Source organism: Lepidochelys kempii, chromosome 8, assembly GCF_965140285.1.
Source record: "Lepidochelys kempii isolate rLepKem1 chromosome 8, rLepKem1.hap1, whole genome shotgun sequence".
Lineage (NCBI taxonomy): Eukaryota > Metazoa > Chordata > Testudines > Cheloniidae > Lepidochelys > Lepidochelys kempii.
Window position 1 is genome coordinate 55537639 of NC_136387.1, and position 14726 is coordinate 55552364.

At 37.4% G+C, this 14726-nt stretch overlaps 1 protein-coding gene across 6 annotated transcripts in view; it reads left to right on the forward strand.

Moving 5' to 3' along the window:
* The window catches only part of C8H1orf21 (chromosome 8 C1orf21 homolog), a 195609-nt gene that overhangs the window by 101565 nt on the left and 79318 nt on the right, over positions 1 to 14726 (forward strand). For all 6 annotated transcript variants that reach the window (XM_073356659.1, XM_073356657.1, XM_073356656.1 and 3 more), the window contains one exon: positions 11589 to 11683. In XM_073356659.1, coding sequence (XP_073212760.1) covers positions 11589 to 11683 — 95 coding nt within the window. The remainder of the gene's footprint in view (positions 1 to 11588; positions 11684 to 14726) is intronic.

Consider the following 14726-nt stretch of genomic DNA (forward strand, 5'->3'; position numbering starts at 1 on the left):
GTGGTTGGAGCCAGGAGTTCTGTGGAAGGTTGAGACTAGGGGTGGAGCAGAAGCATTTGCAGGTAAGAGCAAGGGCCAGAGCAGGAACCAGGTCTGGCACAGATGCAGATGTGGAACACATTGAGCAGCCACTGTGCTGCTCTTGGTACAAGGCTTAAATGGTGAGCTGTTGGCCCTTTAATCCAATCAGAAAGCACAGTCACTTAATGAGGGTTTATTGGGCTCAGCCAAGCTCATTGGGTTGTGACTGCACCAAGAGCCAGCTGAAATCTTGACAATATGCAGTAGTTCTCACTGCTCTATTTTAGGGCTTAATAAATAAAAGAGACATTCCCGAAAGTCACAGCATGCATAGGTGTGTTTGGGGGGTTAAGGGATTCCTGCCCTTATTGACTGAGCCAGAATGTAGTGTCATCATCACCACTGGAAATATTCTTGTAGCATTATAGTTGTGCTAGTTGTCTCCCTTATGGTCACTAATACAGGAATCTGTGAGTCCTAAAGCAATTCTTCACACTGTTTTCCAATACTTTTTTTCCCCAGTAATAATTGTTTCAATATTATAAGTTGATATGCTCATTTATCATCCTGACCATTATTAATGAGTGCTGTTTTCTTCATTACATTGCCATGGTAACTGTGTGACACATTTGAGCAGAATTATCTGTTTCCAGATGGAGAACTTCATTCAGAGTATTTGCCTTTTGAGAATGCCAACGGCATATTTTCTTTTAAAATGCTTTCTTCCCCACCCCCACCCCCAAAATTGTTTTCTGTTTAGGGTTGTTGCTGCCTTCCTTTTTGTATCACGATGGATTTTGTGGAATTTGTTGTACAAGTAACAATGATTTGTCTAGCTTTTCTTTTCAGCTTGTTTGCTTTTTACCTCTTTGTATCTAGTTACATTGTGTTTCTTCAGTACGTTTGCAATAGTAGCAAAGTACATCCCACAAATCCCTTCTTCCTTTTTCATTGTTTGTGGCTTTCTCTTCATATAGAATATTTCACACTGTGCATGACAATATCCTATAATTCTGATTCTGTCCAATACTTGATTTTTTGGACCACATCAAAAGAAAAGGTGCTTAAAGATTTATTACTTTTTTCTATTTTTGTCATAAGGGTATGTGTAAAATATGTTACTATTTAGTGTTAATCTGTATAGAAAAATAAATGTAGATAGAGCTTTAGGTATCACACATGTCCTTTCCCTGACCACCTTATAGCAGGGGTTCCCAAACTGTGGTACACGTACCCCCCTGGGGGTGTGTGAGACATCTCTGAGGGTACACAGGAGATACTGTATTGTTTAATGGTGAATTTTGTTTGTTGTTTTGTTTGTTGTTTTGTCATAATAAGCTACTCAGATGAAGCTTTAAAACTCTGTGGGAATTTGATATATAAAATACCGTAGTTAATTTACTTCAAGATGTACAAGTGAGAACATAGATATACAGAGACGCTTACATACAGAGCCCTCACCTTGAGTCATTGTACAGCGTGGGTTCAGTTGCTCCACAACTGTCCAGTCTAACTGAGCTCAGAATGTAGGGGTTTTTTCAGTTGTATACCTCACACTATAACTATATCTGTATGTAACAGTGAAATATGAACAGATGGCTGAAGACAGGTAGTGTTAAAAAGAACACACAAAGTAACAGTGATGAGAAGGGTATAGGTATGCGGGCAGCTGGTAGATCTGGAAAGGGGTATGCAATAAGAAAACTTTGGAAACCTCTGCCTGATAGTTTAAAGGTCTCACCCTAAGAAGTGTAAGTATCATAACTCTTACTGAGGTCAATAGTCGTAGGTGCTGTGCACTTCTTAGGGTGATACCTGTTCTTAGAAAAATACAGCACAGGCCCATCATAACGGACACATCAGTATAGCTTTACTTCGTAAGAGCAGGGAAGATGAAGGGATGCATGGCACACAGGAGATGAAAGAACAGTAGAATAGTGTGTTAGGCTGCATTTTTTCTTAAGCCTTTTGTTTGTGTGGGTTTGTATTGTGCCTGCCAAAAAGTGAGAAAAATGTAGTATTTTAATATGCAGTTTGGATTTTGGATTTACTGGTTTGCAATATTCAGGAACCAGGGAAGGCACCAAATATAAAACTCTTAACTCTAAATATTACCCTCTCTCAGAGTCATAAAGGGCCTGATCCCATGTCCACTGAAGTCAATAAGAGTTGTTTTCTAGAGGCGTCAGTAGTTTCAGAGAGGATATTTCCAGTTATACTTCAAGCTATCCTGCAACTATCTATGCTACTGTGAAGGCTGCAAGGCTCGTAATCAGTCACATATTTTCTTTTCTTACTTCTGATGACAGTATAATTACATAGAAAGCTATATTTATATAATTCCATCAGGGAATTATATTCATTTTTACCTACCTCTAGCAAGTGATTCTTCAATATGTTGGCATCACATATCTTTTTTTACTGTATTTTTATTATTCTAGGAAGAAGTTCTTCATGTATAACAGGAAACCTGGTTACTTACGGCATTTCTCAAAAATTGGTCCTGATATATTCCATTACTGAGCATTAATCTGTGTGTGTAATATATATATTACACATATATATCAATGGGAGTTGCTGCTCAACACTTTTGAAAACCAGGCCATCTGTTCAGGCACCTTCATGTGGATTTTAGGCATCTAGTCCACATCTTGACTGATAGGTTTATATTCCTAACTAGTCATTTTACATTCAAGGTAGATTGTCAACTTTATTTTTTACCAAATATACAATGATTTTTTGAGAGAACAAATATAGATTTTTCTCATGCATGAGCAGATACTGTATTATGGAGCCATGATAGCCATACAAAATTAGGGAGGAAAGACAGTTTCCATTAGATGGTTTATTTGTTTACACTCTCAAACTGTGCAACTTCTAATTCCTTCTATGTGCATTTTTGAATATGTAGTCTTTTGCCCAGGAGAATTTTTTACTTCTCTGAAATCAGGGTGGATTGATTTAAATCATTGACTTAAATCACGATTTAAATCAGCAAGTAGGAAATCTTTATTTAAATCATCTATTTTAATCATGTTTTGCATTTATACTTTTTAAAGTTATTTTCCTAAAGAAATTTTGATTCTTGGTGGTTGGTAACCATTAAAACAGGTTTATCTACAACTAAATATAGGCTTTACACTAAATTTGGTACTACTTTTTGCTAACCAGGAAAATACACTTCCTCTATATGTAGGGCCCTACCAAGTTCATGGTCCATTTTGATCAGTTTCATGGCAAGAAGATTTTAAAATTGGTCAGTTTCACATTTTCAGATGTTTACATCTGAAATTTCATGCTGGTGTAACCATGGGGGTCACAACGCAAAAAGATACCCAGAGGTGGGTCTGATCTCTTCTCCCCACACCCCCGGCCAGAGCAGCCATGCAGAGGAAGGACAAGTCTTGTCTCTCCCTGTCATAAATATAAAGGGAAGGGTAAACACCTTTTAAAATCCCCCCTGGCCAGAGGAAAAACCCTTTCACCTGTAAAGGGTTAAGAAGCTAGGATAACCTCGCTGGCACCTGACCAAAATGACCAATGAGGAGACAAGATACTTTCAAAAGCTGGGGGGAGGGAGAAACAAAGGGTCTCTGTCTGTGTGATGCTTTTGCGGGGAAAATAACAGGAATGGAGTCTTAGAACATAGTAAGTAATCTAGCTAGATATGCGTTAGATTATGATTTCTTTAAATAGCTGAGAAAATAAGCTGTGCTGAAAGGAATGGATATTCCTGTCTTTGTGTCTTTTTGTAACTTAAGGTTTTGCCTAGAGGGATTCTCTATGTTTTGAATCTAATTACCCTGTAAGGTATTTACCATCCTGATTTTACAGAGGTGATTCTTTTTACTTCTATTAAAATTCTTCTTTTAAGAAATGGAATGCTTTTTCATTGTTCTTAAGATCCAAGGGTTTGGGTCTGTGGTCACCTATGCAAATTGGTGAGGATTTTTACCAAACCTTCCCCAGGAAGTGGGGTGCAAGGGTTGGGAGGATTTTTGGGGGAAAGACGTTTCCAAACAACTCTTTCCCAGTAACCGGTTAAACGTTTGGTGGTGGCAGCGAAAGTCCAAGGGCAAAGGGTAAAATAGTTTGTACCTTGGGGAAGTTTTAACCTAAGCTGATAAAAGTAAGCTTAGGAGGTTTTCATGCAGGTCCCCACATCTGTACCCTAGAGTTCAGAGTGGGGAAGGAACCTTGACACTCCCCAGGCCGTCTTGGACTCGTAGATAGCCCCCTTCTTCCCCCCAGATTGGGACACTCCCAGCAGCAGAGGGAGATTGGACTCACCTCCACAAGCCACCTCCTGGACTACTGCCAAGAGCTTCCTGCAGCATGGGGAGGCACGGGAGGTGGGTCTGATCTCCCCCCAAGAGTGACTGTGCAGGGGAAGGACAAATCCTGTCCCTCCTGGCCCAGGCCAGGACTCACAGCTAGGAGCCTCCCAGGAGCATGTGGGAGATCAGATTTCACGGGGAAGGGGTTAACTCAAGATCCGTGACATGTTTTTCACTGCCGTGAAATTGGTAGTGACCTATCTATGTACCTTTATTTAACCAATTATATGGCTTAATTTATATTTATTCCTATTGTTAATTTTTACCTTTTATTATGTTAGAAGATGGGTAAATGATGTATTTCTTTTTTACTAGATAATGATAAACATTTGTGTCAAGTTCTATGTAAATGGCAATTAAAATTCAATTAAAAATGCACAAAAACAGAAAAACCCTCTACCTGAATACATAAGGAAAAAAGGTTTATAAAAAAGGTTATCAAAACTAACTGATTTATTAAACAAAGGAAGTACTATCTGTAGTCAGTGAATTGAACTGATTGTTTTTGGTTACCTGGTCCTTTAAAGATGTTAGAGCAAGTACATCTCACTCCCAGTGTTTTTGCATAGATGTGGGACAGTAAAACAAACTTTTCTGCTTTTTCAACTCTGAATTGGTTTCTTAACTTTGAATTAGTCATTGAACTGAAATAGTTGTATAAACTGAAAATGAAGAAAATATTCTATCTGCACCTACAATCAAAGGCTGGTTTAGTCTGTCAGAAAACTGGTTCCAGGTGCTTTAGCCAGTGACTTTCACGAGTTCAGTGATTTGAACTTCTTTAAAACTTGTCAGTTTTAAAGTTTAATATTTTTTATATTTAATTTTAATGATTTTAATAGATTATAATACATTAAGGCCTTAACGTAAGTTGTAAATTTCTGATTTCTTTTTAAATAAATTAATTTATTTAAAAAATAAACCTGTATTGAATTTAAATTAAAAAAATCCAATTTAAATGTTAAAAATCTGTTTATTTTTTAAATTGATTTTTATCCATCCTGTTTGATATTTGACTTCCTGGTTGAGATGAATTATTCAACCTGTTTGAGAGATGTGATGTAAAAATGACTGTTTTGTTTTTGGAAAAGTCCTCTAACACTTGGAGATAAGTGCTGTGCATCATTTCAAGGTATGGAGTATTTCTAGGTTCAGTGTCCTAGTTCAAAGTGAATTTAAAACACCTGGTTGAGAAACCTATGTTGCTTATAATCTCTGAGTAGGAGACTCCTGCAGAACTTAAACAAGCAGGAAAAGAGCTGGGAACAGGACTTTTGTGCTGCTTGTAAATTTCATAAAGAGTGAGCAGGAGGAGGGCAGGATTCCTGTGGAGCTTGTAAACTCTATAGACATCCTGGCTCCAACTCTCTGTTCCAACTTGTTGTGTGACTCTTCAGCATCAAGCTCTCACAAATCCAAGATCTATGCAAAATTTACATAACTAAGGGAATTCCCAAATACACAAAATTACTGGAGCAGTTAAGGCTACCAATGCTATAAGTATTAATGCCATAATAATTATTAGAATGTTGTTATAACTATAAACATTTGAAGTTAGGTAACTGGAAGTTTGTAGTTCAAATGTCAGAGGCACTGGGTATCACCTTTACTTAAGGTCCCAACACCATCTTTATCTCTGCTCTCTTACCCCCACCCTACCCTTCCCTTATCAAACCTTTATCAACAAACCATAGCCCACCTATTGTCCCATGGAAAACATTACATACTGGCTTGTGATCTGTAAACTCACTGATAAGGGAGTTCTCCTCATGTTCACATCATCTCTCATGACCCTTTATGTACAGTCCATACAAGTCCCTGCCCTTGTCCACTACCCCAATGTAGGCTGGATATCCACCTCTCCTCGATTTATCCTCACCTTTTTCCCAATATTTGTCAGGTATATTAGGCTCCAGATATAGCCCAGAGATTAATTTTTTCATGTCCACATTGAACATATGGGCCACAAGTACTTGATACCCTACTGGCCCTTAGTCTGGCCTGAGATTCTCTCTGTACTCCATCAATGCTATAGGAATTGTTGCAGGTTATATGAAGCATATAAAATCTTTTCTATTCTATTCTATTTGTTTTCTGCTCTTCTAATTCATATGTGCAAAAGGGAACGTTGAGTTTTTTTCATGTGGAATCTACTGTGGCGCTCTCAAGAGGATTGAGAAAATCACTGAAGGTGAGGGGGGGAAAAAGGAAGGTTGATATTGCAATCTTAACTCAGTATTTCCAGTCTTGATAGTGTTTAGGACTTTTTGAATGGCAATTTTCTGATTTCTCAACTTCCCTTTTTGATGGAATTCAGAAATAGGACTTGGTTTATATTTGCTGGTAGAGTAATACTGCTTTAAATTATCAATACATATCTATTTTCAGTATTAGCTCTGTCTTACTGAAATGCTGCTTTTTGGCATATTTTTACAGCCATCTTAGTTTTATTTACATTGGTTAGAAACACGTATGAACTAGACCAAATACAAAACCACCAAGTAAATTAAAAACCAATTACTGTCAGTTTAAAACTACCCTTTTTAAAAGTGAGCTGTTTTGGGACTGAATTTCTTTTACTGCCAAATAGTTGCTGGTATAATGAGTAGCTTCATTTCCAGACCTTACTTTCTGTTGCAATAAAACCAGGAAAACTCATTTGTTTTGTTTTGATTGTTAACCCTTAGCAAGGGAAATAGACTGTATGAAAGTCCAATAGTAAAACAGAAGGGTTTGCCCTATTTTACCTGCCTGTTTTGTGCCTTCTTATACCCCAGTGTTTTTTATCCTGTTTCATTCTGTGTTAACATTTTATCTGTGCGTGTGCTGTAAGAGCCTCATCTCTGTCTGCAATTGGGAATGCTGCTGTTCTGCAGCATGCAGGGGTCCAGGAAGAGCAGAGGTAGACTTTCTCTGTAGATGCCCATGGAGGATTTATGCTATATATGGTCAATAAAAATGGATAATTAAAAAAAATTTTTTTTAATTTGAGTTGGATTTTTGATGTAAATTAAATACAGGGTGGTTGTGTTTTATTTTTAAATAAAGCTATTTAAAATTAAATTACCACCTATGGTGTAAGGCCTAACCATACTGTAATCTATTAAAATCATGTAAATACAAAAAATAAGCGGTACATGTTTGCTGCAAAGTTTTAAAGAATGTCAAACCACTGAACTGGTGGCAGTCGCTGGCTAAGCATCTGGAACCAACGTTTGTAGAAGTGCTAAATCAGCTTTTGACAGCAATAGCCTCTTTTGCAGGTGCAGAGAGAATATTTTCTTCATTTCAGTTTATTCACTCATTTCAGTTCAATGACTGGTTCATAAAAGCTAAGAAACTGATTGGGAGTTGAAAAAGCAGGAAAGCATGTTTTCCTCTGCCAATCTATGAATAAAAACTAGGTGTGAGAGGAGGAGATGTACTAGTTCTAAAATCTTAAAGGACATGAGGATGGGAAACATTCAGTTCATTCACTGACTACAAATAATACTTCCTTTGTTTCACAAATCAATTGGTTTAAACCATAAAACATGTTTTGGTAAAACATTTTTTTTTCCCCAGCACATTTAAGGTAGTTTTATTTAATAAAAAAAATAACGTTTTGGTTTTGTGCACTTTTAACTGAATTTGAATTTCCATACAAATAGACCTTGACACAAATCACAACTAACATATTAATCATCTAGGAAATGCATCAATCAACATTTTCTAGCATTATAAAAAAGAGTAAAAATTAAGAATCTAAACAAATGTAAATTAAGCTATGTAATTACTTAAATGAATATGTATAGATATAGTCTATCCTCCTGGTTAGCAAAAAGGAGCACCAAACTTAGTGTAAAGGCTATATTTAGTTGCAAATCAACATGTTTGAATGGTTACCAACCAATGTGAATCAGTCTGTTTACAAAAATAACTAAAAAGTTCAAATGCAAAGCACAGTCAAAATCGATAATTTAAATGAAGGATTTCTGCTTACTGATTTAAATTGCTTTTTTTTTAAATCAATCCACCCTGATGCTGTGGCTGGGGGATGATCTTTGCAGAGCCCTGGTTTCATCTCCTGTGGATCCACTGGCTACATACACTACATGGCACAGGGTCAGAGAAGCAACTGAGGAGTTCGGGTACATCTTCACTGGAAAAAACAACACTGCAGCAAGTTTTAGAGCCAGGGTCAACTGACTTGGGCTCACAGGACTCTCAAACGGAGCTAGAAGTAGCAGTATAGATAATCCCACTTTGGCTGGAACTTGGGCTCTGAACCCCAGCGAGGGGGTAGGTCTCAGAGACTGAGCTCCAGCTTGAGTGGGAATGTCTGCACTGCTATTTTTAGCCCCATAGCATGAGCCCCAGGAGCCCAGGTGAGCTGACCTGAGCTCTGAGACTTGCTGTTGCATTTTGTTTTTGTTTTTGTTTCTGTTTTCGCCGTGTTGATGTACCCTCACTGTACAGGTACCCAGGGCACTGCCTCTTAGCTGGGGGAAAAGGCGGAGGATTACATGTGATTATGTTCACATTTCTCACTGTATTATATAGCATGCACATGTAATAGGATGTTGATGAGATGTGAGCTTTGAGTTCTGGATAATTCACTGACACTTGAATAGACATCCATTATTTAAAAATTAGTTCCCCTTGGAAATGTGCAGCTGAAAAGTATTAAACTTATTAAGTAATAGCAGAATATGGGGCTTCTTTTTTCTCAGCCCTGTAGGTCTGTCTGTCTGTCTGTCTTTAAATTTCACTTTCAAGAAAGAACATCCTTTGAAAGGGAAAGGTTTTTTTGTTGCTTTTTCCCCTCAGAGTTCATAGCTGCACTTTGTGTTACCTTTGCTCCAGCCTGTTAAAACATTACAGCAATGGCATTTCAAATTAGTTGTTGAAAAAACAGCTTGTCTTACTATTTTGTTCAGTGGTGCCATGGAACAAAAAAAGGCTTTTTGTGGTCCAGCAGGGGATATTAGACATGCATCTCAATTATCAGCAGTAGTGGAAAAGGAAATACAGAAAATGTATAAAAGTTCACTGGAATTTCAGTAAATTTGCAACTTTAATTTAACTGTGAATCTGTAACTTTTTTTTCAGTCCAGACAGTATATAGCTAAACTCATATATAATAGCTACTGTGCATCACTTGTTTGCATGCCAAAGATGATACAGAGATGCAAGGACTATAGAACTCATTCATAGTAGGTCACAACATATAGAAAACAAAGGAGACTATGCACTGTAAGTCTTGTTCCTCCACATGTATAATGTCCATTCATACTGCTGTGGTGGCAATGTTGGAAGGAGTAGGTACTGAACCCATTTATAAAGGCCAAATCCTGTGGTCTTTACTTTAGTCTTAGTCAGACTAAACTTCCTTTTGACTTCAGTGGGATTTACACACGTTTAAAGTTAAGTATGCCCTTACATTTGCTTTGCTGAGTTAGGGTCATATGCTGGAACCAGGGGGGCCTAGGGGCCATTCCCCCCCCCCCTTTTTTTTTTTCAGAAAAGAAACATATGCATCGTGGGGAAAATAGGCTCATACTGCTAAAGGCCAAGATGCACTGTGAGATCGGATCAGATGCATTCCTAGATATCCACTGCAATCCTAGATAATCGCGTGATCAAAATTACATTATTTACATTTTTTGCTTAATAGAGATCGTATTTCTTCTATCTGCTACAGCCTGTTGATGGTGTTTTTTAGGTTTTCTAAAAATATATTTTTGATTTGATTTTTTTAATGAAACACTAGAAAAATCATTTTTATGGTAGCTCTCATATGGGGACATTTTTACCTCCCTTCAAAGTTGTTTGTTATTGTTTATTTGGCTGATGCCTTTTTCCAAGGAGATTTAGAATTTAAGGTTACAATTTTTAAATTATGCATTATACATAAACAAAGATGATTGATTGTAATGTTACAGAATTGCAAGTTACAGTTCAATAATTAGTGCAGTATGAATAGTGGAATGTACATAGTAAAATGTAAATGCAAGTGAAGTACAATAAAAGAAGTGCAAAAATAAAATGCAGTCCTGATGTTTAGAATTAAAGATGTCTTATTTTTTTTTCATTTGTGCATTCTATAATTATACCTTAAATGTTATAATGTGGATTCCTTTTGTATTCTGGTCCCTTATGTTACGTTGTACTCTGTGGGATATTTAAGTAGTATTTTAATTCCCCTGCCACTTTGGCCTTGGCCACCCTCCCCACCCCCTTCTACAAAGGTTCCGACGCCTATGGTCAGGGTTTCTGTAAGGCTCTCAAGATTTGGTCTTACATGAGGATATGTTAGCCTTAGACATGTGAGTGATGCTTACATGAATCATTTCCTCCTTCCCTCAATGCAAGCATAGACTGTACTCCAGTATCACACAAGTCCTCAGTTTTCCTCCCCAATCCCATGAAACACTACCTGCTATAAGATTTTTGTTAGCTGTAAATTCTCTTTAGTTCTTTAATACTAATTTTCTGCTCTGTTTCTGTATTTTAAAATTGCTTCACTTTTTCTTGAACTAGTAATAAGCATTTGGGGGGAGGGATAGCTCAGTGGTTTGAGCATTGGCCTGCTAAACCCAGGGTTGTGAGTTCAATCCTTGAGGGGGCCATTTAGGGATCTGGGGCAAAAATTGGGGATTGGTCCTGCTTTGAGCAGGGGGTTGGACTAGATGACCTCCTGAGGTCCCTTCCAACCCTGATATTCTATGATTCTATGATTTAAGTTACCTTGGGCACACGTTGCATAGGTTAGAACTGTATCAAACAATATCTTCCCACAAATAGGGAGCATGCAGACTTTCAGAGCAGCAGACCCATCTTCCCAGAGAGGATCCATGATGGCAATAGTAGCTTGAAGACTTAGATGATAGAAAATTTTAATGCCTGAAGTTACTGGAAAACCTAAACAAAGAGATGTGCCTTACACATTGCTCTAGATCTGGGTCCAAGATGCACATCTGTTTGGATGAAATTCCAGAGATAACTGAGAATTTTTTGCCTGTGATTCCGCATGAGATTTACTTTTGAGTCACTTTTTTTAAGTTTTCTTTTCTAGACTTGTTTCCATGGTGGGTGTTATCTCAGAGTCTGCTCTCTTCCTTACTAGGGTCTATACCATTTAGGGCTTGGTTGATAATAGGCAGCATGTTTTTTCCAGTCAGCTGTTTTTCCATTTACTGAAGTACACTGGTACAAAACTTTTTTCTTTCTTTTTTTCTTGGTACTCAGATGAGTATAGGATCAAACCAGTGGAAGAGGTCAAATACATGAAAAATGGGGGAGAAGATGATCAGAAAATAGCTGCCAGGAACCAGGAAAATTTGGTAAGGACTGAACTTATCATTTATTTAATAAAATTAATATGAACATGACTCTGCTTTTGTAATGAAATATGCAAAGCGCAGTATGTTTATATTACAACGTAAATGCTGCAAAAGGATTTTCTTGAAAATGCCATAACTATATATAGCTTGCATGGAAGGTGGAAATATTACCTTTTCTTGCTTGTCTTTATGAATTAGCCTGTACTTGATCTTGTGGAGAGTGCTTCAGAGGAACTAGTGTTTGTATTCAACAACTTTGCAAATAGAAATATATGCAGGTCATGATGAATATGTCTGTGTGCAGAGGAGTTCTTAAAAATACTGAAATTCACAGCTGATCAGAAGAAAACTATGTTAGGAACACATCTATAATTTACTCTGTTTCCCTACTGTGAATTTTAAAATTTGCAAAATGAGGTGCTCAGAATAAGTAACGTACCTATAACACGGGATTGCCAAAAATTGGTGTTCAGTAATTTGACTAGAGATCAGTTATTTTCTTGTTTATCATCAAATTAGTATTATCCTCAAGATTTATCCTTATATAAAACTCAAGATTTGTTTCCTTTTGTTGCTCATTGAGCATATCTATTATTTGTTCCACTGTAAGCTGAGAGAATTTCTATCTGAAATCATCATTACTGTTATTACTTCTAAGGGCTTGTCTACCTGGGGGAAAAGTGCAGAGTAGCTGGTACAAAGTAGTTAGTGTGCATTAACTACTCTACACAAGCTCCCGATGTGGACATTTACTCTGCAGTGAGAGTGCCTTTGTGCGCCCTAGCTGAATACACTTCCAAAGTGTATTCAGGTAAAGCACACAAAAAAAGGCACTCTTAGTGCAGACAAAGAGAGAGTTAGTGTGGAGTAGGTAATTTGCTGTAATTTAAATTCACACCCTCGCTAACTCCACACTAACTTCCCTATGTAGGCGAGTTCTAATTATGTTACTACTGTTTATTCTTAGGGGGGAAAAACAGGTTTAGGTGAATCATGTCAGGCTTGACTTTCATGTGGAAGTTTCTTTCTTTCTTTTTTCTTTTTAAGCTCAAAATAGAGGGTCCTGGAGCATTGATCCAGATACTACTTTCAAAGACAGACAAAATACAGCATTTTAAAATATGTAACATTTCAGATTTCTGGGCCTATTTCTTCGACTGAGTTTTTTCATACAGTTTTTTTCCCTTCAGGTATACTGAGGGGAAGATCATCTGCTAACTTCAATGGAGCTATAACCATTAATATCAGCTGGGGAATCTGCCTGTCAGAGTAACTAGATGACTCTTGGGAATGTTACCATTTTAATATTTTTTCATCACTGGTGCTCCAGGCAATCCCACCTACTGTACATTTCTCTCCTAAGTGTGTATTCTGGAGATTGCAGTACAAAACTGCAGTACATTATTGTAGGTAAATAGTTTACCACCTTGTGTGCTGTTCCAGCCTGATATTTCAGATTGTGGTTGAAGGCCACTGAACAGCACAGAATATGATTTCTCCTCAGTCTCTACTCTAGATGCATATTTCCAGTTTGCAGTTTTGCATTGGTGATGCTCCATTGGACAGCACAAATTTAGCTTGCAACAGGATGTTTTTAGTGTGCCTAAGAAACATTGCTGAGAACATCACTTTTTCTAGCAGTATCTGCAGTGTCTTCCACCTTATCGCAGATGTAAGTGTGTCTGTTTTTGTTTAACTACTTTTAAGAAATGCTGCTGCAAATATTATCTCTAATTTTGGAGTCAGAGATGCTTTATTGGTGAGTACAATGGAAGAGAAATTGGGAGCTGTTACTAGTTTTCTGATAAATGGAAAGATGCAGATCAGTTTGGTTGAAGATTGCCAGTTTGGTTGCCAGCCTTAAGTGATACAGCATAATTTAGAGAAGAGTAAGATTCCATTTTTAATGACAGCCAGGAAGAATTCAGAAAGGTTTGAGTCACTTTTAGAAGTCTCGGTGACATTTAGAAACTAGATAGATAATCTTGTGTTTTATTAGTGCCTGCTTTCTTGTTGTAACGTTTAATTCTTGTATTGGTTATATTTTTTAAAAGAGATATTTCTGTAGAACAGTTGAATTTTATGTATATAATGTATTGATAGGTTGTTTTTGAGGGGGATCACAGATTTCTTGGGAAAAAATTTTAATATGAGGATTGGGGAGAATACCACTCCCTAATCTAAAGAAATCTACAAAAATAAAGTGAAACCCTTTAATCAGAGAGGATGTTTATACTTGATATAGGTTTTTTAAAAGATAGTGAACATATCTTAGACATCCAGACAATCGGTTTTTCACTTTCTTCTCGTCCTAGTTCCATTATAAGGATACTACATCTCCTTCTGTAAATGTGTACAGTTTGTTAATCCTAGGAATTGACAAATCATTGACATTTTAGATTTTTAAAGCTGAAGGTTCCCTCGAGTAAACTTGTTAAGTTCATAATTTAGACGATAGGTTAAGTCATGTATCACTAAGACTTTAGTTTTCCTAATGATTGTAAAATTGACAGTCAGCCGTTACTTAATCTTGACTCTTCATCAGGCACTTCTGGGCAACTGAAGTTTTAGGCTATGGCTACGTTATGCAGCTTTTAGCGACACAGCTGTGCCACTACAACCATGCCACTAAAAGCCACGCAGTGTAGCTGTTGTTTGTCAGCAGGAGAGAGCTCTCCTGCTGACAAAAAACTTCCACCTCCCATGAGTGGCAGCAGCTTTATCGGACAGGAGAGTGCTTTTTTTAAACACCCTGAAAGACAAAAGTTTTGCCGATGAAGTGCCAGTGTAGACATGCCCTTAGGAACAAGAGAAAGGTCTGGGAGAATCATTTAAGCCCACATCCCAACCCTTTTTCTTAATCCCACATTTCTGCCTTGTCACTATGCTCCCTAAACTCCACCTCCTGTGGAAAAGGAGTTAAGATGAGGTGTGTAGCTTGGATTCAGTTGTATTCTTGCTTCAATCACTTTCTAGGGTAACTGACTCTGTGTTACTTTTCTGCTTGAATTTCCTATTTACTCTTAGTTACCTATGAAAGTGG